The following is a 22,296-nucleotide window of genomic DNA, read 5'->3' on the forward strand; positions in this document are numbered from 1 at the left end:
TGACTTCAGTGGAGAATTTGGCTTAGGGCTCCAGCAGCTCATGGACCCATGAGCAGCACATCACCAAAAGGTGAGAAAAGCAGGAACTGTGTGGGTTAGGCTCTTGGAAAACACAGACCTTAGGAAAGCAAGGACCGCAAGCTCAGTTAGCAGCTTGCTATAGCAGCCAGTTATCATCCTCCTTCTCCTCCCCCCAATACCCACTGCAAAAAGCAATAGGATTCTTGAAGACAGCAGATAATAAGGATCATAAACCACAGAGGTAGCTCTGTCCTCTGTATAACTCCATCAGAAGACTCCCAAAGAGGACTTGCATTCTTAGTCATCTGAAGGGCCATAATAAGGCTGTTAATAATTGAAGAGAGTAAATAGTGGAAGTGGTGAGAGCTGAGGCTGCTGTAAGGGAAAATAACAGCGAGTAATGGGATGAAACTGAGTAAAATAAAACACAAGCACAGTATCATGACTTTTATATTTTTTGTAAAACCAAGAGTTAGATTTGCTCAACTGTGAAATAAACTCCCAAGGGCAGGAGACTGTTCCTTTAGTCATTTAAATCTGGAGAGGACAAAGCACTGGCTAATACATCCAATGGAACAGTTGTCTTGCCTTGGCAGAGAAACGGCCAGATAGCATCAAATGCAGTTTTTCCATCTCAAATGTCAGTTCTGGTGGAGCTCTTGGGTTTTTTCCCTTCAGTTTTCACACAGAGTGTAAAAAAAAGCCTTTTTTCCAAAATGGAACAACAGTAAGTTCCTACCAGCAGCAGAAAGCCAAATTGCGGTATTGACACCGAGGTCTTCTGTGGCTGGAAACAAAATCCCTTCTTTTGTCTGTGGCAGATTGAAGATGAAGCTTAAAGAGAAGGGAAATTTCTATGTAAGTGCATGTGACAAATTCATTTTCACAAATGCTGTGTATTTACAGAGCAGAGGTTGTTTTGGGGGTAGTTGGTGAAAGGAATGACAGGTTGCTCTGTGCTGGTGGGAAAAAGAAGTAATCTGCTCTGTTTCAAGATAGATTAGTGTTGCCTCCTATCTCAGTGCCTTTTTGCCTGTTTTCCTTTTCAAAACACACATACTCGGTGTGTCATTACTTTTATTTCTATTTATTGACCAAAACATACCTTTGAGGACATGGAAAATGTGACTGGTTGATAGAATCATAGAAGCCACATAAACCCCTTTGAAATGTGCAGGATCTTCATTATGATCTTGCACGACCCTTCCCAAAAAGCACCACCTGAATGCTAGGGACAGCTCTGAGCACTTTTTGCCCCCATGCAATGGCATAACCTGTATCTAGAAGTGTAAATGGCTCTGCAAGATCCACATTGAGCTGATGTGGGCTAAGCCAGCACAGATACATCTGTGCAGCAGCACCCAGAAGCTCCAGTTCTTGGTTGATAGATCCAGTGTTGAATCTCTGCATCTTTTTGATGCACAAAGTTTCTATCCATGGCAGAGAAGTAGTTTTTTTCTGGGGGACAGTAACAGATGGCATTTACACTTCTTCAACCCTTTGCATGGTAGGACACAGCAAACATGCATTCTTTCTAGGTGTCTTGCAGCCTTGTGAGCAAGGGGTCGTGGGTGATTGAGGGCAAACACAGGTCCCAAAACCTCTTCCATAGTTTTTCATCGTAGAAGGTGATACGACTCTTATTGCACAAGTGAGATCTTGATTCTGTTGTTAACCTGCAGCTAAGCCTCTCCATAGGAACAGAACCTCGGAGACCTTGTCTTTCCAGACACACTGCTGCTTGTTGGGTGGGTTTGCCATGTTCCCATTACAGAGGGCAGGAAAAAATCCTGCTGCTGCCCATTGGAGAGGTCACCACCATGCTTCTGCTTTGGGTGATGCGGACAGATGATGTGTTTCTTCTTGGGCTGGAGAAGCAGTTCAGCTGATCATCATGCAAGGACCTCCTAGAAGAGCCTTCCAGATGCTCACCAGAGAAGGAAACCGGTGATAGGGTCTAGAAGGAAATTCCAACGTCCCTAACTCCTGCTTGCCTTTTCCAAGACATAGAAAAACACCTCCCAGATCCTTCCTGTGTAGTGAACAACCCAAGAATGGGAAAGGACTTTCCTCTCTGTAGTCATAGCGTGCCCTTGAAGTAGCAAACATTGACAAGGACTATGCTGATGGTTGTCCAAAGCAAAAAATAGGCAGCTAATTGACTTTTCCAAACAGAGCATCCCATTTGTCTCCTGCAGTTGCCAGTGAGGAATTCAGCTTAGTTACACTGCCAGGAATATTGAACAGGGAAATTAATAATTGGAATACGCTGTAATCTTTGATTCCATTTCACACATGACATATGATTTAGCTGAAATCTCTATTAGTAAATGGAGAGAAGATCCTGGACCCTTCTTTTCCTTTCAGCGCTTCAGACCTGGTCCCCAGGCTGGCCCAGCTGGTGTGTGGTGAGCTGGTGGCTTCCACCCAGGTCTTCCTGGGCAGGTTTCCACGTTGCAGTCACACCACCATCAGCAGTGGTTGGCAAGCTTGACTGAGATTGCAGGCAACACATGAGCCATGGAGAAACTACCTTCTCTCTTTCGTAGTACAGAACCACCTCCTCCAGTTGTGTGGATGGTTGTAAGCTGAATGGTTTCAAGGGTGGAGAGAATGACTCTATCAAAGTGCATCAAGAGTTGTGAGTTGAAGAGGATTTTATATCCTGCCCGCCTGCGTTGCCATGCCCTCCAGATGAGCTCTTTGTTGAATTCCTCTTTGGACACATTCTGTACTGCTTAATGCACACTTGTATGTGACAGGGAATGTAATGGATATGTGCAGAATGGCATGAAAAATAGAGTTTGCTCCTCACTGATGTGATTGTTGCTGCTTTCCCCCATAGGAGCATTGTGCAGTCGGACGAAAAGCTGGTGATCAGCGCATCCTGGGCGAAAGATGATGATATCAGCAGGCTCCTGAAATCTCTGCCCAACTGGAGCAACATGGCTCAGCCCAAGCAACTGAGGCCCAAGAGAGAGGAGGAGGAAGACTTTATAAGGTAAAATGATTAATTAAGTTGTAAATAGATTTCAAGGAGAGTATCAATGATGGTAAAACCTGCTGGAAATGAAGTAATGACGGTGTTCGTGTAGCTGTTGTGTGCCCAGGTGTGAGAAAAATCACAGGATCATAGAATCATTTAGGTTGGAAAAAACCCTTAAGATCATTGAGTCCAGCTGCTAACCCAGCACTGCCAAGTCCACCATTAAACCATGTCCCCAGGTGCCACATCTACATGCCTCTTAAATACCTCCAGGGACAGTGACTGCAGCCCTGCCCTGGGCAGCCTGTTCCAATGCCTGAGCACCCTTTGGGGAAGGAATTGTTCCTCAGCTCCATCTAAACCTGCCCTGGTGCAGCTTGAGGCTGTTTCCTCTTGGCCTATCCAAGGCACCAGCTTTGCTGAACTGAGATCTCCCTGTATGTTGCCTGGATTTGGTTCAACTGATGGTATCGAGAAATCATTTAGGAAATAGCCTGTTTGAGGGATGCTTCTGGGCTTTGCTTATCAGTCATAGTGGTAGATAAACAATCGTGAAGCTGTTTATAGAATTATAGAATCATAGAATGGTTTGGGTTAGAAGAGGCCTTGTCCATTCTCCCTTGTCCTACCCGTACAGGCCCTTGTCCAAAGTCCCTCTCCAGCTTTCTTGTCAGCCCCTTTAGGTACTGGAACTACCTATTATCCTTCAAGAGAAAGGACAAAACAAAGCTTCTTCTCACTTGCAAAAAGCCCAGAAGGGAGGGAGGCCATAGTTCAAAGAGGAGCTTCAGTGGCAGTGCCAGCTTGCTGCTTTCCTGCCCCTATTGCACATGTCTGCTCTCTCTGTTGTTCAGACAAGGCTATACGAAGAATTATGCTTATACACCAAGTCAGAACAGTGGCTGGGACTAGAGGGGGAAAGAAAGGGTTATTTCTGATTCAGTCAAATACTTTTCCTTGTTGATGGTGCCACTCTGATTGCCCCTGCTATGAAGAAAACTGCAGTTTGCAACCTAATGGAGGAGCCAATGGGTTGTACTGGGCAGGAAACTCGCATCACCAAAGCTGTCTTCCATTTGAACCATGACCTGGTGATGTTTCTCCTCCATCCCAACCCCAGGAGCTATGTAAGGAGAGTCAAATGAAATATACTGGTACCTCCAGATAAGATTCTTTCAGAAGCAACTTTCTGTGTCCAAACCAGATTATTTCTACCCTTTGAGGCAAGTGAAAGCCTGTAAGTAGGCAGATGGCCTTTCCCTGCACACTGCAAGTGGCTCAGTGTCTGAATCCTTGACGCATCCTTCTTGTCATTCCAGTGAGTCAAAAAGCTTGCCTGTGCATCCCCATCACTATTCATCACTTCCTTGATTGACATTTGGCTATAAAACTGGAGGAGTAAGTGAAGCTGTTGAAAATAACAAGTCTAATTTGCCCGGATTGTGATTTTTACTCATTCACTCGAGGCAAGCACAATAACGTGAAGATGATGCAGTCTAGAAAGAGGGTCGAGGAAGAGGATAAAATATGTCTAGTCACAGAAATGTTTGCTCATACTGCAGTGGGGATCATCAGCTTTGCCAGTGTTTCAAACAATATTCAGTGATACTGGAAGAGTGAGGATGCAGAGCCCATGAGGTATTTGTGTAGTCAGTCCCTGAGTAGTTTGAGATACATTGATCCAGTCCTAGCCTCCATCCTTGCCTTCACATTCATCCCTTGTTTCTTGACAGAGAAAGGTGCTGGAATGCCCTCTTGGCTCCTATTGTGGTTCCTGAGCTATCAACATGGGACATCAGAGCTCCCATGGATGCAAAGCTGGGTACTACAGGCTGAACATAGTGCAAATTCCTGGCCAGGCTAAATTTGATGGCCAAGCTCCATCTAATGCTATAGCAGTGCCAGCATTTTGATCCAACATTGTCATTTTACTATCCATTAATTGAGGTATTCTGTGAAATTCTATGAGAGGTGTTAGAATGCAAAATCTGTAAGTCATCTACACTAAATTCACAGGGAAAAGGCCCTCTACCATGTCTGGTTTTTAGCCTAAACATAAGGACAAAGTTCTTTGCTCAGTATCTGTTTGCACAGAGCATCATCTATTAAGCTTCAGTGCCTCAGACTCCTGTAGCATTCATTTAAGTGATAGTAGTTGGTCTGGACCAGTTTTAGCCATAGATGGTAAGCACCATGGCTTAGAAACCTCCTCAGGAATCTGTAGGTGCTTGAATAGATCTCTCCTGAAAGCTGCAAAATAAAATTAATTGCTTGTCCAATTCTGTGTCATCTTCCTTCCATTGAAACAAGCTTTTTTTTCCTTCACACTTTCCCCTAATACAAAGAAACATGATTTCTTTGCTGCTGTTGCTTCTTTCTCTTCCCCTTGGCACTGCTGATGAATTGGGAATAATTCTGCCCATCACCATCTCTGCCTGAACACTGCAGTGGAGCCAAAGTGGATAGCTTTGTTGTTAGGGTTATGGCTGTGATAGGAGAGCCTGGGAGAGTAAATTTCCTTATCACTTTAACCAACCAAGATACTTAAATCCTTGATATACAGATACTCATCTGTTTTAATGGATCTCCTTCTCCTCAGTTAGCAGGGATAGCACTAAGCATCCTTTCCTGGAAAGGAAAGTTTAAGCTTGATGAAACAAGGGAGCATGTTCTTTTTGGACATAAAATAAGACTGACAGCAATACTTGAACTACTCAGCACTATCCCTTTATGAACATTGCTAAATTAAACGTGCCCTGAAAGTTTACCACCAGTGTTTGTATTGTGGCAGGAAGAGATCTCAGAGCACAGTTTTCCTTCTCTCCCCCTCCTTAGCTTTCCTCTAACTCATTTGTTTAATTAAGAAGAAGAATCCAAATGTGATGTCTCTGCAGAAAACCCCAGCCTCGTGCATATCTGTGTTGACAGTGATTGATTTTGTTGTCCTAACCCATCACTACGTCTTATGAATAGATGTCAAAAGGCAGGGTGAGATACTAGCAGAATCTCCCCATTAATATTCTGGTGGGGTTGGCCTGATAAAGGGACCTGATCGAGCATATTCTAGTAGCTCAGAACCTGGCAAGGGGAGAATGGAAAGAAAAGTCATGCCTCTATACATATAATTAAAGTTCTGAAGGCTATTTGGCACTGGGGCGAGTGTGAAATGCGCTGCCCTTATCACGTTGTAAAGGTTAGCCTTCAGTTCATTACTGAACCAGATGTGTTGGTGATAAATCCCAAAGATGCATCATTTTCAGGTTTGCCTTTCATAAGGAAAAGCAATGTAAAAAGAGCTTCAGATCTGGTCACACTCGAGTTACAGCAGAAATTCTTGGGTTTCCATGCAGCTCTGCAGCAAGGGGCAAGGGTGCTGTGGACAGAGGGAACTACATCCTGGGAGGGGAGCTGCGGAATGTGTGCTGGTAATTCATGGGCAGCACATTTGCCTGGAAAGCCCATGTTGGTCTGAAGATCTCACCACAGTGCAGACTTTCTACAAGGGCCTGTAGGGACAGGCCAAGGGGAATGGCTTGAACCTGCCCAAGGGGAGACTGAGATGAGCTCTTAGGCAGAAGCTCTTCCCTGTGAGGGTGCTGAGGCACTGGCACAGGGTGCCCAGAGAAGCTGTGGCTGCCCCATCCCTGGCAGTGTTCAAGGCCAGGTTGGACACGGGGGCTTGGACCAAGCTGCTCTAGTGGAAGGTGTCCCTGCCCGTGGCAGGGGTTGGAGCTGGAGGAGCTTTAAGGTCTCTTCCAACCCAAACCATTCTGTGGTGATTCTATGATTCTATAATTTGACTGCAGGGTGCTCCAGCTGCCTGCTGCTTCCTTCTCAACATCTCCTGTTCACATGAAGATGCTCATCCTCACTTGCTCTGCACCAAAAGGATGGGGTATATTCAAGCAATATGAAATGATACCTGGCAACAGCAGATCCTTCACCAAATCACCCCAAATGGCACTGATCAGAACAGTTACACTTTCCCAACTGGTTATTAGGATTGCTTCTCTTCCGTTGGCTTAGTTGATGCTGCTCCCTTCTTTATCTCTTAGGTCTCCCCCCCATTCTAAGTTGTATGTTATCTGTCTCTCTTTCCTTGTATCTTTGTCTCTGAAGAATCATAGAACAGTTAGGGTTGGAAAGGACCTAAAGATCATCAAGTTCCAACCCCCCTGCCATGAGCAGGGACACCTCACACTAAACCATCTCACCCAAGGCCTTGTCCAGCCTAGTTTGAACAGTGCCAGGGATGGAGCATTCACAACCTCCCTGGGCAACCCATTCCAGTGCCTCACCACCCTAACAGGAAAGAATTTCCTCCTTATATCCAATCTAAACTTCCCCTGTTTCAGTTTTAACCCATTACCCCTTGTCCTATCACTACAATCCCTAATGAAGAGTCCCTCCCCAGCATCCCTATAGGCCCCCTTCAGACACTGGAAGGCTGCTCTGAGGTCTCCACGCAGCCTTCTCTTCTCCAGGCTCCAGAAGAAAAGATCCCTCTGTCCAATTTCTCGGATTGTGTTTGTTATACTCCCACTACTTTTAAAGGGTGAAAGGATAACCTTGTAAGATTGGCAGCAGACTGCAGACAACTTTTCCCTGTACTGGGACTCTGGTGTGAGTCATTGCCATTTGGTGACAGTCTGCTCCTTGATATGAAATGAGTTTCTAGATCCCTTCTCTGGATCCTACAGGAAAATTTGCCTCACCATGAGCACAGGTGATACTAAAATCCTGTTGCTATCAAGAGTCTCATCTGAGAGGTGTAAAACTGAGGGAGCATCTGGATCTTCACAGGGCACTTCTGTATTGGAGAGGTTTCCTTCTGCCTTTGCTTTGTCTTGTGACGGCAAAAAGATTTTGGAGGATTTGGGCTGGGGTTGATTGAGGATTATGTTCTGACCCTGATGATTCTGTTCTGAACCTGACTCTAGGAAGAATCTCCCAGCTTCAGATCCATTAATCCTCCAGATTGCACTGTTTATTGAAATGAGAGCAGCAATGCCCAGCTCTTCCAGTACAATCTTGGGGGATAATCTGTGCCCCTAAACTGCATAGCAGGGATGGAGGAGGAAGAAGGAAAAGATTCAGCCCCTCCACAAAGCTTTAATAACAGCTCCGGCTTTAACAAGATTGTGTATCGCTAAATCACATCATTAGAGCTACACAATGTACTCCACGTCTCTTCCTTGTCTGCTGTGATAAATTGGATGATATAAACTTAACAAGACCAGAATATTCACATAAATTTAAGTGAGAAGATGGTTTGTGATGTTACAGCTTCAAATTGTCAATTAGTGATGGCTGCTGCTTGACAGTGCTGCAACCTCGCAGCAGAGATTTGCAGCACTGATCCTGGTGGTCCCTAACAGAGATGCAGGAGTTGTGGAGACTCAATGAACCTCAGAGCCGGTTTTTAGGGTGAGCTGGCTCTGCAGTCCTTTAAATCCGAATCCTTGAGGTTGTCAGAGTGAGTTTGTATCCATTGAGGATCCTTTTGCAGCAGCTTTTCATCAGGGCTACAAATGCTGTTTGGGTGTGCTGAATATTTAAAACACCTTCAAGTGCTGAGTCTTTGAACCAAGTGAAACGGCCTCTTCAGCAGGAAGGTGGCTGGGAAGGGGTTGATTGTTCTTGTGCAGCAAATCCTTTCAGAGGGCTTCCCTTTGCAGCAAACAGGCCACGTGGGTTGTTTGTTTTGGTGCTTGCATGATTTCTTTCTGATGATTGAACAAATGCTGGTGCAAGGTGAAGCCAGAAATCACCTTTTCTCTCTTTCTTTATAAATAAGAACATAAGGGGAATTTCTTTGCATCGATCAAGGGTAGAACCGTCTACCTGGGTAGTTTCTGTATACCGTTCTTTAGCAAGGCCTCCAGGCTGTCACTATGGCTTGAGTGTAGGAATAGAAAACAAATGGGTTATAAAACTTCTATATGGCATAAATACAGAGAAAAACCTACTGATCCAAAAGAAGCCGCAAAGCTGCAGTGAGACTGATGCAAATACTGTCATAATACGATTTCCATTATAATGTGTATCATGTTCTAAGACTGTATATATAATATATGTATTCTAAGTGCTTTATATTGAGTTGTACTGCAAGCTTTTTACCCAGTAATTGTTTTCACTGACATCGTCATGGATGTTCAGTTTAATGTGGATTTGTTATAACACCGTGGCATAGCAGTAATCCTTGTTTTGCCAGCTCATCCTAGCGCATTTGTGTCTCTGTTCACACTTTAATAGGTACTTTTAGGGTATTTCCTCTGCAGCCACAGCTCTCCCTGCTGCTTTCAGCTGCGGTTTAAATTCATCTTGTTGCTTCTCATCTGCAAGCATCAATGGAAATCATCCCTCTGAGGTCTGTGGTTGCGAGGGTGTGAGAAAGGATGGTAGGTCTTCATTGGGTCAGTGTGTTCCAAGGGTCTCCCAAGGGGCTTGCTTGGTGTCCTCCCTTCCTTCTCCAGCTCCATGCTCCCTCCCAGCAAGTGTTTTCATAGAATCATCATAGAATCCAAGACTGGTTTAGGTTGGAAGGGATCTTAAAGCTCCTGCAGTTCCAACCCCTGCCACAGGCAGGGACACCTTCCACTAGAGCAGCTTGCTCCAAGCCCCTGTGTCCAACCTGGCCTTGAACACTGCCAGGGATGGGGCAGCCACAGCTTCTCTGGGCACCCTGTGCCAGCGCCTCAGCACCCTCACAGGGAAGAGCTTCTGCCTAAGAGCTCAGCTCAGTCTCCCCTCTGGCAGGTTCAAGCCATTCCCCTTGGCCTGTCCCTACAGGCCCTTGTCCCAAGCCCCTCTCCAGCTTTCTCATAAGCTCCCGTTAGGTATTGGAAGGCTGCTCCAAGGTCTCCTATTCCTCAGCGTTGTTTGATGAAGGAATAAGTGACACTAATTTCTTGGCAGAGAAAAAGGAGAGGAACAGTAAGTGAGCATAAAACTGCTGCCAAGGGTACATCAGACACCTCCTTCCTCATTCTGCAGTATTGATGTGGGCACTTGGCTCCTTTTCAGCCCTGCTCTGGCATGGTCAGAGTACCTTAAACATAGCAGTGGTCATCTTGATTTATCACACATGCTCTTCACTGGCCTTTCTTCCCCCTCAAACAAGTTTCCTGTCCTCTTATGTATGCTGAAATACGGATGAGGGAAAGCCTTCTATATTGTCATCAGTCCCTCTGTTGAGGCCCTCAGTGACATGGGTTAGTGAGGAACTTGGCAGTCCTGGGGGAACAGTTGGACTTGATGATCTTAAAGGTCCTTTCCAACCCAGTTGATTCTATGCTTCTGTGATTCTATTTCCAGGCCGTTTTGCTCAGTGGGTTATTTAATTGTATTAACAACCCCTTGCTGTTAGTATCACCACTGCTCTTGGTTGCTGGAGGTGAGGAGGGGGAAGGTGGTCTGCCTGCAGGAAACTCCTTTGGGGAACCGGTACACCAGCTTCCCATACCTGCTGGTGCCATGTCAGGGATGTGCTATGCATCCTGTAGAGTATCCACGAGAACAGGGTGGATCTAAAGGTGAAGTATTGCTGGTCACTATGCTTGGAAAGTTAAAAAAACAGAGAAATTAGGATGGTTTAACAAAGGGAAACAAAATGAGATGCTTTGTTAATCCGAGGATTAAGCTAGAGCAGTCAGCCTGCTTTGACAAAGCAGAGATTTAACAAAGTACCCAACTGCAGTGCACACAGATCCCGTGGGGATTGAAACTAAAGGACAATGAAGCGGTGTGGCAGCACCATCAGTATCAGTGTGAGGAAGAGTGAGCTCCCACAAAGAAACAGCTGGCCAGTGGAAAAAGGCACTTGAACCTGCTTTATTTGCAGTGCAGTTATCTGCAGCATTAATCTCCATCTTGAGAATGGGTATATGCACAGCTGAATTTATCACTGGAGAGAAGAGCGTTGTCTTTTGGTACAGGCCTGTAACACTGTTATGGACCACTTGAGAATGAGGTTTTCTCACTTTATCAAATATATCATCTCTGGGGCTGGAAATTTCCATCTTTGGGTGCTCACCAAGAGTTGCAGCATCTTTTGTTTTCCCAGACACTTTGGCAAAGTCCAAAGCAAACTTCCTGCCTAAGGTAGGATGAGATTGGCACTGTCAAAGTCGTGGCAATTCAAGCCAAGGGGAATATCAAAACCTCATCAATCAAATTCAGAAGGTGGCTGCACATCTCTGCATATGTGCTGGCTCTGTGTTAGATACACGCATACAGACACAAACGTGACAAGCATTGGCTGAGAAACTATGGGAATCAAAGGTTTGAAGGTGCTGTTTTAAGGCAGGTATTCAAAAAAGCAGCGCTAAGGTTGGATATTCAGTTGATTCGGGGGGTTTATATCCTTCTGTTAAGTGTAGCCTTGCAAGCTTTATAAAGACAAAGGCCTGTAGTGAATATTCTCTCAAGCAGGCATCAGAACACCAGCAAAAACTAGCTTCAGCGAGACGTTTGCTAACAGCAGGTTTAAACTGATATGGAGGCATCCACTAGAACTCTTTATAGGTACCTTCTACAAGGGAGTTGCTTGCTGAAGGTTGTCTCTATTACAAGTTTCAGTTTGTAAATTGGGGTTTGTGCAGTCAAGGATATGTATTAAAGAAAACAAATACATTTGCTGCCCTTTTGATACCAGCTTCTGTTGTTTTAGAGCGAGGGGCAGAATCACATTGATCCCAACGGCATTTAAAGAGTACAGCTTCCCCTAGAAGACCTTATTTGTATTCCTAACAGGAACAAAACTGGGAAATACACCATGCTTTGTATGATATAGATTTTTCCCAGCCTTCCTGAAATCACTGCATTATTCATGCCCAGGCTGTCCATCCAAAGCAGTGCCAAAACTGTTTTGCTTTGCATGTGGGAAGGCAGAAGAGTTGTCCCTGTGATCAGAATGAATTGGTAATTGTGGTTGTGGGCAGTGGTAGTGACTCCTCATTTACAGCTCTCAAATGGTGTTTTCCATAAAAAGTGCCTTTTCTGTGGCGCTTTGTATTGGGAGGCCATGTTAACGAAGGTAGAAATTCATCACGTGTTCCATTTCTTACATTTCCAAGTGATTTATGCAGTTGCCAGTGGGATTCGGTAGTCTAAGTTAACAGGAGTGCTTTGGTTGGAGGGAGGAAAGCGTATCTATGAAATGTCTTCTGCTCCACAGGAGCGGATGATTGTATCTGAGTGTTTGTAGGTGGGTAGAGTTAAGTGATGTGTTCTGTGGTTGCTGTAGAAGTCAATAATGTGTTTTACTTTAAAGAATCATAGGATCATGGACTGATTTGGATTGGAAGGGACCTTAAAGCTCACCCAGCTCCAACCCCTGCCACAGGCAGGGACACCTTCCACTGGAGCAGCTTGCTCCAAGCCCCTGTGTCCAACCTGGCCTTGAACACTGCCAGGGATGGGGCAGCCACAGCTTCTCTGGGCACCCTGTGCCAGTGTCTCAGCACCCTCACAGGGAAGAGCTTCTGCCTAAGAGCTCAGCTCAGTCTCCCCTCGGGCAGGTTCAAGCCATTCCCCTTGGCCTGTCCCTACCGGCCCTTGTCCCAAGCCCCTCTCCAGCTTTCCTGCAGACCCTTTAGGCACTGGAGCTGCTCTAAGGTCTCCCCTTCAGGAGCCTTCTCTTCTCCAGGCTGCCCCAGCCCAGCTCTCTCAGCCTGGCTCCAGAGCAGAGCTGCTCCAGCCCTCGCAGCATCTCCATGGCCTCCTCTGCACTCGCTCCAACAGCTCCACGTCCCTCTTGTGCTGCTGCCCCAGAGCTGGATCAGGGCTTCATTGTTCTGGTCATGCTTTACCCAAAAAACATTGGTCTACCCCACCTATGAACTTGTCCACCTGCTTCAGCCTTGTATTCCCCTTCAAACACCTGTTTGGACTTTGGATAAGTATCTGTATCCTTTTATGACTGTCTAAGAAATGCTCAGTCAGGGAAGCTTGCAAAGAGCTTTCCTGCAGTTCAGAAAGGATTTAGCATATTTCCAACAGCCAGAATGGATCAAAATTAACCCCAGGAGTAGCTGAATTACCACTGCCGTAGTTCACTGGATCCTGTGTCTCAGTCCCCAGATGTAGCTAACAGATAAGGATTCCTCCCAAACCACAGTACGCAGGATGCAGCCTAAGGCAGTGTGTTTTCTATTGTCAAGCAGAAGAAAATCCTCAAAGAGGTTTTTTTAATGAAGGCTATTTTTACTTCTGCCTTTAATGAATTCAACTGAGCAATTTAAAACCATTTCAGGGGTGTTCTTTTCTCTTTTTTTTTCCTCCTCAAGTGACAGTAAAGTCCCACAAATCTAGGGAGACGCTGGCACTAAAACTGCTTAGATAGTATATGAAATGCCACTGATGGGATTATTTTGCTGCAGCTCGTTGCAGCTATTATGCTCAGCAGCATGATTCCTCATTGTGAGTTCATAAAGGAGCTAATGACAGGAAGTGGAGATTTGCAAAGTTGAATGGAAGTGGAATGTAAATTCCTAACAGAAAGAGCAACTAATGATGGGACAAGGATACTGAGGACCCTGGTGAATGTGCTGTCACAGTCTTCCAATGAATGCACTTGGTTTCAGGCAGGAGCTGTTGTAATTAGATGTAGGAAGCATGTCCTGATTTTCTCCATCCTAACTGTACACAAAAAGTCCTGCTGGTTTCTCCTCCTTTACCTGCAAAGGCAATGAGAACGTGTGCTATAGAAGTGGGACATGACAAAACACGCTCTTCTTGGAGACAGGTACTGGGAAAGCCAAATCTGAATGCAAAAGGTGGAATGTGACAATGGAGTGAGCTGTTATACACCTTCAAAGAACTATTTGCAGCTTTTGGGGCATTCAACACATTTGTCTTGGTCATCATTTTTCCCCTAGGTGCTATCTGCAGGTAAAATAATGCATGGACTGATATGTCACTTTGTCGTAAGGTTTCACAGGAGATTTCTTTAGATAGATGTGTGAAAAAACCTGAATCAGGATTGGAAGAGCTGATCTGAAAGGAAAGATCAGGAGTGCTGTGTGTGATTGATCAGGGAGACACGGAAAGCACCTGCATGTCTCAGCAAGGTGTAAATGCTGGGTGGAGAGGAAGAAGCGTGGGAGTTGATTGGGATGAAGTTTGTAACTATGAGGAATAAGTCAGAGATTGTAGATGCAGGGAGAAGGGTAGAAAATAACCTGCCTGAGAAAGAGGTGTCATTCACTGTAGCAAGACTTCAAAAGCTCCTCCAGCCAATATTCTTGAGACCCCACACTGCAGCAGTTCCACATTTGCTGGTTGGACCTTCTCCATGGTGTAACTGATGTCTTCCTCTTGCTGTCCCGTGCTGTATTTCTGATGTTTGGCTTTGCTTTGCATTTCAGGGCTGCTTTTGGCAAAGAGTCAGAAGTTCTGATTGGCAACCTGGGAGATAAACTCATCCCTCAACAAGAGATCCTGCGGGACGTCAGCGACCTGAAGGCCTTGGCCAACATGCATGAGAGCCTGGAGTGGTTAGCAGGTCGTACCAAGGCAGCCTTCACCAGCCTCTCAGCCTCCCAGAGTAAGTAGTTCCCATAGGAGAACCTTTGTCTTAGAAATGGAAAACATTCAGCATAAATACGTGATTTGAGCAGGAGTGGGCATCTTTTGTTCTCGATTTCAAAGCAGGTTTATGTCAGAGGGAAGCAGAAAACAAAGCAGCTTCGTCTCTTTCTTCCTGCTGGATGCTGCGGTGTGGCATCTGCTCAGCCTGAGGTGGGCACCACGTGAGGGTGCCAGGAGCATCACTCCTAGCATAAGCTCTGAAGGGGCTTTCAGAGCTTGAGCTTTTCAGCTGTCCCTGCACAGGAGCAGGTATCAGTGTCGAGGCAGGTTTCATTTCCATTAAAGCATTGCTAGATCACTGAGTATTTAAAAATAGATGTGTATTATACATTCAGGAGAGAAACTGCACAGCTTTTAATGAGGAATGCCCTCATGTGCATGTCACTGGGGCACTGATGCAAAAGCAGGAGCAGCCCTTGGTGAAGCAAAGTGCCAGGATGGCAGAGACAGAGGAGCCTGGAGATGCCTGTGGCCATCAGGGATTGCCTGCATTACCTTTGTGAGATAGTTTCACTTCTCCGTGCTTCAGCTTTTGCTCCTTCCCCCAGGGAATAGTGATTTTTCTGTCTGGAAAGTGCTAGAGATGCGATTAATGTTGCTTTTCTTATTGCTGTCACTGGCATTGTCTGCACAGGGTCACATTCAGAGGAGGGCTGTAGCTGTGCCCCAGCAGTAGAGCTCAGCATAACCAAACCTCAGCTCTGCTGCTTTTCCACCTTTCCACTGTTAGTAACTGACAATGAGCCACCTACAGCTCAGCTGACCTGGGATTAAGCTTCTGCTAGGACAAAGGTTTGGGTCTCACCTGCCTACTGAGCCATTCCCAAGAGCTGTCCTGGGTCACAGGCAGACCCTGGGGAGGTGGCTGTGCATTTGTTAGAGCAATTCATACTGCCCTAGATCCCGGTGGTAAAGCGGTATGTGCCTAACAAATACTGAACACCCACTGGTGTCCAGGGGTTATATGAAATGCAGCTGCCTCGGGTGTGGGAGGAGGCATCTACACTGTGTTGTCAATGAGGAGCAGGGAAGAGAGGTGGTAGATGTGCCATCCCTGGAGACATTCAGGGCCAGGCTGAATCTGGTGCTTCAACCTGATGTAGTTGAAGATGTCCCTCATTATTACAGTGGGTTTGGACTAGATGACATTTTAAGGTCCCTTCCAACCCAAACTATTCTATGATTCTATGAAAAACATTGCATATAAAAGTCCACACAGCTTGGTGGATCCCAGGATACAGGGGGGTGTAGTGAGGATACATGGCATTTCTGCACTTTGTCATGTAAATATGGAGCAGGGTCCTAGGGGAAGGTGCCCACAGAGGAGCAGGACTGTGGGCAGGCAGATCTTCTGAGCTCCTACAGGAATTTGGCATTAAAACTCATCTCAGCCTTATTTTGTGGGATATTTGTAGGTGCTAAATAAAGTCATAGTGTTATATCTCTGTAAAAGTTATTATCATAGAATCATAGATTGGTTTGGGTGGGAATGCACCTTAAAGCTCCAGTTCCAACCCCATGCCACAGGCAGGGACACCTTCCACTAGAGCAGGTTGCTCCAAGCCCCATCCAACCTGGAACATTCTCCCTTGACAGCAGTGCATGTCTGGCTGACTGACAGTCCTTCCTGTGGCTCATAACTCTGCTCTAGAGCAGGACCTCTAAACTTTTTACTCCATCTGTCCACCATTGGTTCATTGGGATCCAGAAGGATAATGGTTATCCCACCAGGTAACAGTTAAATACCCAGAATACTACAGGTAGCTTTAACATTCCTGTAGCCCACACTTTGAGTTCTCAATACCTGAATGACCTCTGCTTTCACAGGGTGAGATCTTTTTGAAACAAAAGAAACCCAAACCCTATGGAAAATGCAACCAGTGTTCAGTAGCCGGATATTTATTCAGAGCACTTTTATTTCTGGGGGAGTACTTGGGGCTGAGGAGCTGTGCTCTAACAGTCAGAAGCTGTTAAAAATCAAAAGCATCATTTATAGTTTCACTTCTAGTTCAAACTTAGATTATTTAACAGTATTTTCCAACCATTAAAGGGCATGAGCCTGACTTTCAGCTTTCTGAGAGGACGTTACACGGAGCAGTGAATAAACATAAAAGTACAAAGTGTAGTATTTCACTTGGCAGCGTCCCCCTGACAATAAAAATTCATCTTCCTTTGTAATAACTTTATACCAATGCACTAAAATACCTGTACACAGATGTCAGGAGGATCTGAAACAAGAGGAAGAATGAGGAGTGTTAGAAAATGTTAGATGCTCTTGAACTCCTGGTTGTAAATGAAACCTGGTGGAGTATATCTCATAAATGGAACATCAATAGAGCTGACTGCAGTCTATATGGGAGAGGTAAAAAGAGATGCCGTGGGGAAGAGGTGGTGGAATAATTCGGATGTATTTACAAATCCAGCAAGCTCCAGTGATACAGAGGGGAGTGTGATTCTTTTGGGGAAGAATAAGAATGAACAACAGAGGAAAAATGAGATAAGATGTCTCTTTCCATCCCACTTGGGCAGGAGAAGAGCAACGTGAATGTGCTTAGACTGAGCCGGGAGGTGTTAAAATGGGAACCACCTATTGTTTCAAAGATTCACACAGTGTTAATTCCATAACACTCAACTGTCATCTGAGTTATTCTGTTCTCTTCTGTTGTCATTTGATCATCTGAATATCTGGGCATCATTGCTGAAAGCCACAGCAATGATCATAAGGGGGAAGGAGGAAGGGGAATAACTGACCAAAAGCTAAGGTAAATCAGAGGGTTTCTGCTACGCACTGAAGCTCACCAGGTTTGGATTCAGATCACCATAGGTGCAGCCAGCTTTGTCATTTCAGCATCAGTAACTTTGACAGTAAGACATGTCCATGTGAAACCCAAGTGTTCCAGTTCAAATCAGCTGGAATCAGTGGTTCTCACACACAAGTTAATGGGCTGTTGGTCACACAGCTCAGTTTTTGGGTAGCTGACTTTGGGTGGACAGCACTTGTTACATTCCTTTGAGGAGCTCTGTCTTCTGCTTTTTCTCTCCTTGGACTAGATGCTGTGTGGAAGTGTCTGTGCTTAACAAGAGGAGTAATCTCATTACTGGCAGCAGTGGTCAGGGTTTATCTTCCATGCTTACCACACATTGGCTCAGTGCATCATGAGGGCACACATACAGGTCTTTGATCATTTCTGTTTTCTGGCCCAGCAATGTGAGATTAACTCTTGATCTCACTCAGGGCACCAGCAAAGCACTTAGTGAGTGACTGAGACCAGGATTTTTGATGCAGTGCCAGAAATACCATCTTCTCCAACAAGTCCATAACATGATGGTGGTGTTCCTGTATTCCTTCCTGGTAGAAAATGGGTAGCTTTTCCAGCAAAGCTTCCTTGGCTGCAAATGGGAAAGGATGCTGAAGAGGGACTCTTCATCAGGGACTGCGGTGATAGGACAAGGGGTGGTGGATTCAAACTGAAACAGGGGAAGTTCAGGTTAGATATAAAGCAGAAGTTCTTTACTATGAGGGTGCTGAGGCGCTGGCACAGGGTGCCCAGAGAAGCTGTGGCTGCCCCATCCCTGGCAGTGTTCAAGGCCAGGTTGGACACAGGGGCTTGGAGCAAGCTGCTCTAGTGGAAGGGGTCCCTGCCCCTGGTTGGAGCTGGATGATCTTATGGCCCTTTCCTATCCAAACCATTCTGTGATTTATAGGAATAGCTGTAAGTATTCAGAAACCACACAGTGGAATCGGGCAGGTATGGACATGGTTTGGGCAATGCTAAAAAGAGGACTACCTGTTGGTGGCTTTTTGGTTAGGCTGTGAAAAGCCCCTTCCTAGAGATAAAAATTCAGTAACCTTTTGCTGTGGCTGTGCCACAATTATCACTCATTTAAAAACAGTCTTGCTAATAGAGTGCTTTATCATGCTGGGCAGTCTCTGCATTCTTCATTATTTAGTGTTTGCTAAGCTGATGGCTCTTCCATAGCTCTTCCCTTATCTGCACTCCTTCAGAATTGGATTTTGTATTTTCCGAACCAGTCAGATATGACAAAGTCATTTTCTTTTGCTCTTGTCTTTCGAGGGAATACAAACTTCTTTTTAACAGTAACCATTTAAGGATTAAAGTTGCTGGAAGAAGATGAATTAACTGAGGAAGTCAAGTAAATTTTAAATAGGTTTTATATGAAAAATGGAAGTAGGGTTTCCTCTTCCTCTCCTGCTTCTCTGCCTTGTCAAATGCAGATAGAACATAAAGTCATCCTTTTCCCTTGCCAGAGCTTCAGCCTTCTGAAGCCCTTTGAATATTTAACAAAGAAGGAATTATTATGCACGATGAAGGAGCTGGGATGAGCTTTGCATTTTTAAGATGGTTGCATGCTGTGTGTAGGTAGGAAGATGAAAGATTAGCCATTAGCTTATGGAGTTGCAACTACCCTTTTAAATCCAGCCAGCTCTTGGCATCTCCTGACTTCAGATCCTTGTAGTCAGCATTAACAACTGACTGCCTTAAATGGGGGGTTTGAAATGACTTTCTCGTAGAGCACACATAAAACAGGTTTGGCTTTCTCTTCTAGGTGGCTTATTGAAAGTAAAGTTTTGGCCCGTGTGCCATGTGTCCACATACATTTATAGAGAAGTAGATGTTCTTGCGTCCACCCAAAGGTTCGCTTAATATATCCTGGGCACTTTCTCTGCATCCCTTCTTTCTTGTCCTTAATAAAGAAGGCCATTTTAGTACCTTAACAATTTTATCTAGGAAAGCAGAACTCTGGCAGTAGTCTCAAGAAAGGCATCTCCTTTCCTGTCATTACTCTCTCCACAAGAAGAAAATCTCTTTAGAAACTGATCCTGAGGCTCAGTATTTAGTCAAAGTAGGAAGATTCATCAAGGAGCCCCTTTAGAGGAAGCTTTGCATCAGGAGAGGACTGAAATCAAGGCAAAAATGGATAAAAACCTCTGAGTGTTCTTATTGTGGGCTGTTTGTTGGCTTTTTGTGGTACCCCAGGTCCTGGATTCACGCAGTTGGGTGAGGTTCTTACTGAAAACCACATACATACATGGATGCTTTCCCTTCTCCTTGGAGAAAAGCCTCAAAAACGTGAAGAATTTGAAACATACTGATTCGAAAACCAGACTTAAAGCAATGATTTCTTTGACAGTGGTGGAAGCTCTTGACTTTTTATTACCAGCTCCTCCTTGTCTCCTAGTGTCTTTTGGAAGTTGACAGTAGGGCAAAGATTCCTCCAGGAGCAAAGAGCCGAGATCTTCAACACAAACCTGGTTTCACATGGACGCCAGGCTAACCCTGTGTCTGCAGTGGTAGAACCTAGAAGGTGAACCCCCAGGAACTGAGAGTACACATTTGGAGTTCACCTCTGCAGCTCAACCCTCCCTACTTACAGGGAAAGCAGTCCAGTATTAGAGTAGATGCATGGGAGACCTTCTCCAAGGACTCCCTCCCTCAGTGGGACACCCATGCCCTTGAGGACATAGAACCATAGAATCATAGAATCATAGAATAGTTAGGGTTGGAAAGGACCTTAAGATCATCAAGTTCCAACCCCCCTGCCATGGGCAGGGACACCTCACACTAAACCATAGGATAGTTTGGATTAGAAGGGACCTTAAAAACCATCCATGCCCAACATCTTAACTCTGCTGGATCCACAGCAGAACAAACAGGATGAAGCCATTTTTCCTCTACCTGCTTGGCACTCCATAGACGTGAATTGCATTTTCTCACTGGCAGAGGTGGGTACTCCACTCCAGTGATTTGCCTTAGACACGGAGTTAATTCCTGTGTTGGGTTAATCCAGCTGCATGTGGCTGTAATGGGAAGTGTGGGAATGCCACGCTTCTTTTCTAAAGCTGGGGTTTGCACAGACCCTTGAGAACGTGGCTTCCTCCCCATTTCACAGGCTGGGAAAGGCTAAAGACAGGCTGAGAACACTGGGGCTATTGAGCCTGGAGAAGAGAAGCTGCGTGGAGACCTCAGAGCAGCTTCCAGTGTCTGAAGGGGGCTACAAGGATGCTGGAGAGGGGCTCCTCATTAGTACAAGGGGTGATGGGTTCAATCTGAAACAGGGGAAGTTCAGGTTAGATATAAGTAGGAAGTTCTTCCCTGTGAGGGTGCTGAGGCAGTCTCCTGTTTGTGGGTACTTTCACCCCAAAATGAAAGGGCAGTGTGTGGAAGATGCCTTCACCAATTCTTCTGCAGATGGGCAGCACTTCCCCTCCAGGTTTGCAGCAGTGTGGGTGACCTACGACTTCATTCAAAGGCAGGGGAGGGAGCAAAAACGGTTTGTGCTACAGCTTTTCACCAAATCCTACAGCTCACTGTCACTGCCCAGCTCTTGTTAATGATAATCCCCAGCATTTGCATCACTTTTTCCAGCCATACATCTCAAAACACTTTCAAAAGGTTAGTGAAGGCCATTACAGGATCAAGACTATTCCGGACCACTTTCCACCAGAGGGTCAGCCTCCCTTTTCCCCTTGCTCTGTGAGCCCCCTGGTCCTGCAATAGGCTTTGATGGCTAATAGAAAGCATCCTGCACCACTCGAGAAAGCGTTGCCTTTGAAAATTGATGGCAGATCCCCTTTATACCACTCTGCCAGAGTAAAGGAGCTATAATTTACAGGCACTTTCAGGCCCCTTTCTGCTGACACAGTGGTGTAAAGGGGTCTGAGTACAAATGAAAATCAAGCCTGATGCGGTGGTAAAATTGATGCCTTTCATTTCGTAGTCAGGCCACACAGCGGTGGTGAACTCAGGCAGGTCTTTGTGTTTAACCCTGGTGTTTCTAATGAACTGAATTTAGCTCTTAAATGGGGCCGTATTTCTCTCAAGTTGGAGCTTATTCTTTCTTGACTGTCACTGAACTTGTAACACATCTTGCTGTATTGATTGCTCACGGGGAACTTTTATTTGTAGGGATCTATTAATAGAGAACCTTATTTAAAAGCCAGATTAAAGATGATCAACACGTGCCTGACCTCATGCAGGAGAAGGACTTAGTGAATTCTGTTGCTTTGTTATTGCCACAAAGGTACATTTCTTTCTAAGCCAGAAAAAGCTGCACATTTCTAACAAATGCAAAATGTCTGCCATTAACTTATGAAGGTAAATCTTGAGTGCTTGTAGTATTTGATGAGTACCTGTTGCTTTGGTATAACTTAGTCTAAATGACAGCTTTCTATTTTAGCTTCTTAAGCAATCTCTTTTTCCAGTACTTTTCCTTGCTGTTCCAGTAACTGAACAGTTATTCTTCTGTAGTTGTCCAAAATATGGTAACATCCCCTTCCCAAGTGTTCTGAACCTTCATAATATGATTATCCATCATGCCTTTTTCCATCTCAAAGCTGTGCACATATCTGAACAGAGATCTGGTGTCCTGGGGGGATCCCTTTCCACCTTCACCTTACAGACTGTTGGATCAGGATCATGTTAAACCACTTGGTGTCTATGGCATGTTTTACACATGAAGTTCACCTTGGCCATGCCCTGAGCTGACCACAAGACTGTAGAGTCCCACAATAAGATCAGGTTGTCAAGCCCTGCACCTAGGTCAAGTGTATTCATTTTGCCTGGGAACACTTGGTTCAAAATGGTGTGGGACATCTTTATTCTGATCTAGCTGGTTCAGAGGAGAGCCAGAGGTAACCAAAAGGAAAAGGTCTTCTTAGGCATCTTATGTGCATC

The 22,296-nt window shown here is 45.2% G+C and overlaps 1 protein-coding gene across 1 annotated transcript in view; it reads left to right on the plus strand.

Moving 5' to 3' along the window:
• EXOC4 (exocyst complex component 4) overlaps positions 1-22,296 on the plus strand; it is a 393,637-nt gene that overhangs the window by 321,862 nt on the left and 49,479 nt on the right. Inside the window, exons 13-14 of the mRNA XM_061346823.1 lie at positions 2,867-3,022; positions 14,377-14,555. Coding sequence (XP_061202807.1) covers positions 2,867-3,022; positions 14,377-14,555 — 335 coding nt within the window. The remainder of the gene's footprint in view (positions 1-2,866; positions 3,023-14,376; positions 14,556-22,296) is intronic.

The sequence above is a fragment of the Neopsephotus bourkii genome, unplaced genomic scaffold (assembly GCF_033783945.1).
Source record: "Neopsephotus bourkii isolate Nb327-2 ecotype Australia unplaced genomic scaffold, CSIRO-AGI_Nbou_v1 NB_281, whole genome shotgun sequence".
Lineage (NCBI taxonomy): Eukaryota > Metazoa > Chordata > Aves > Psittaciformes > Psittacidae > Neopsephotus > Neopsephotus bourkii.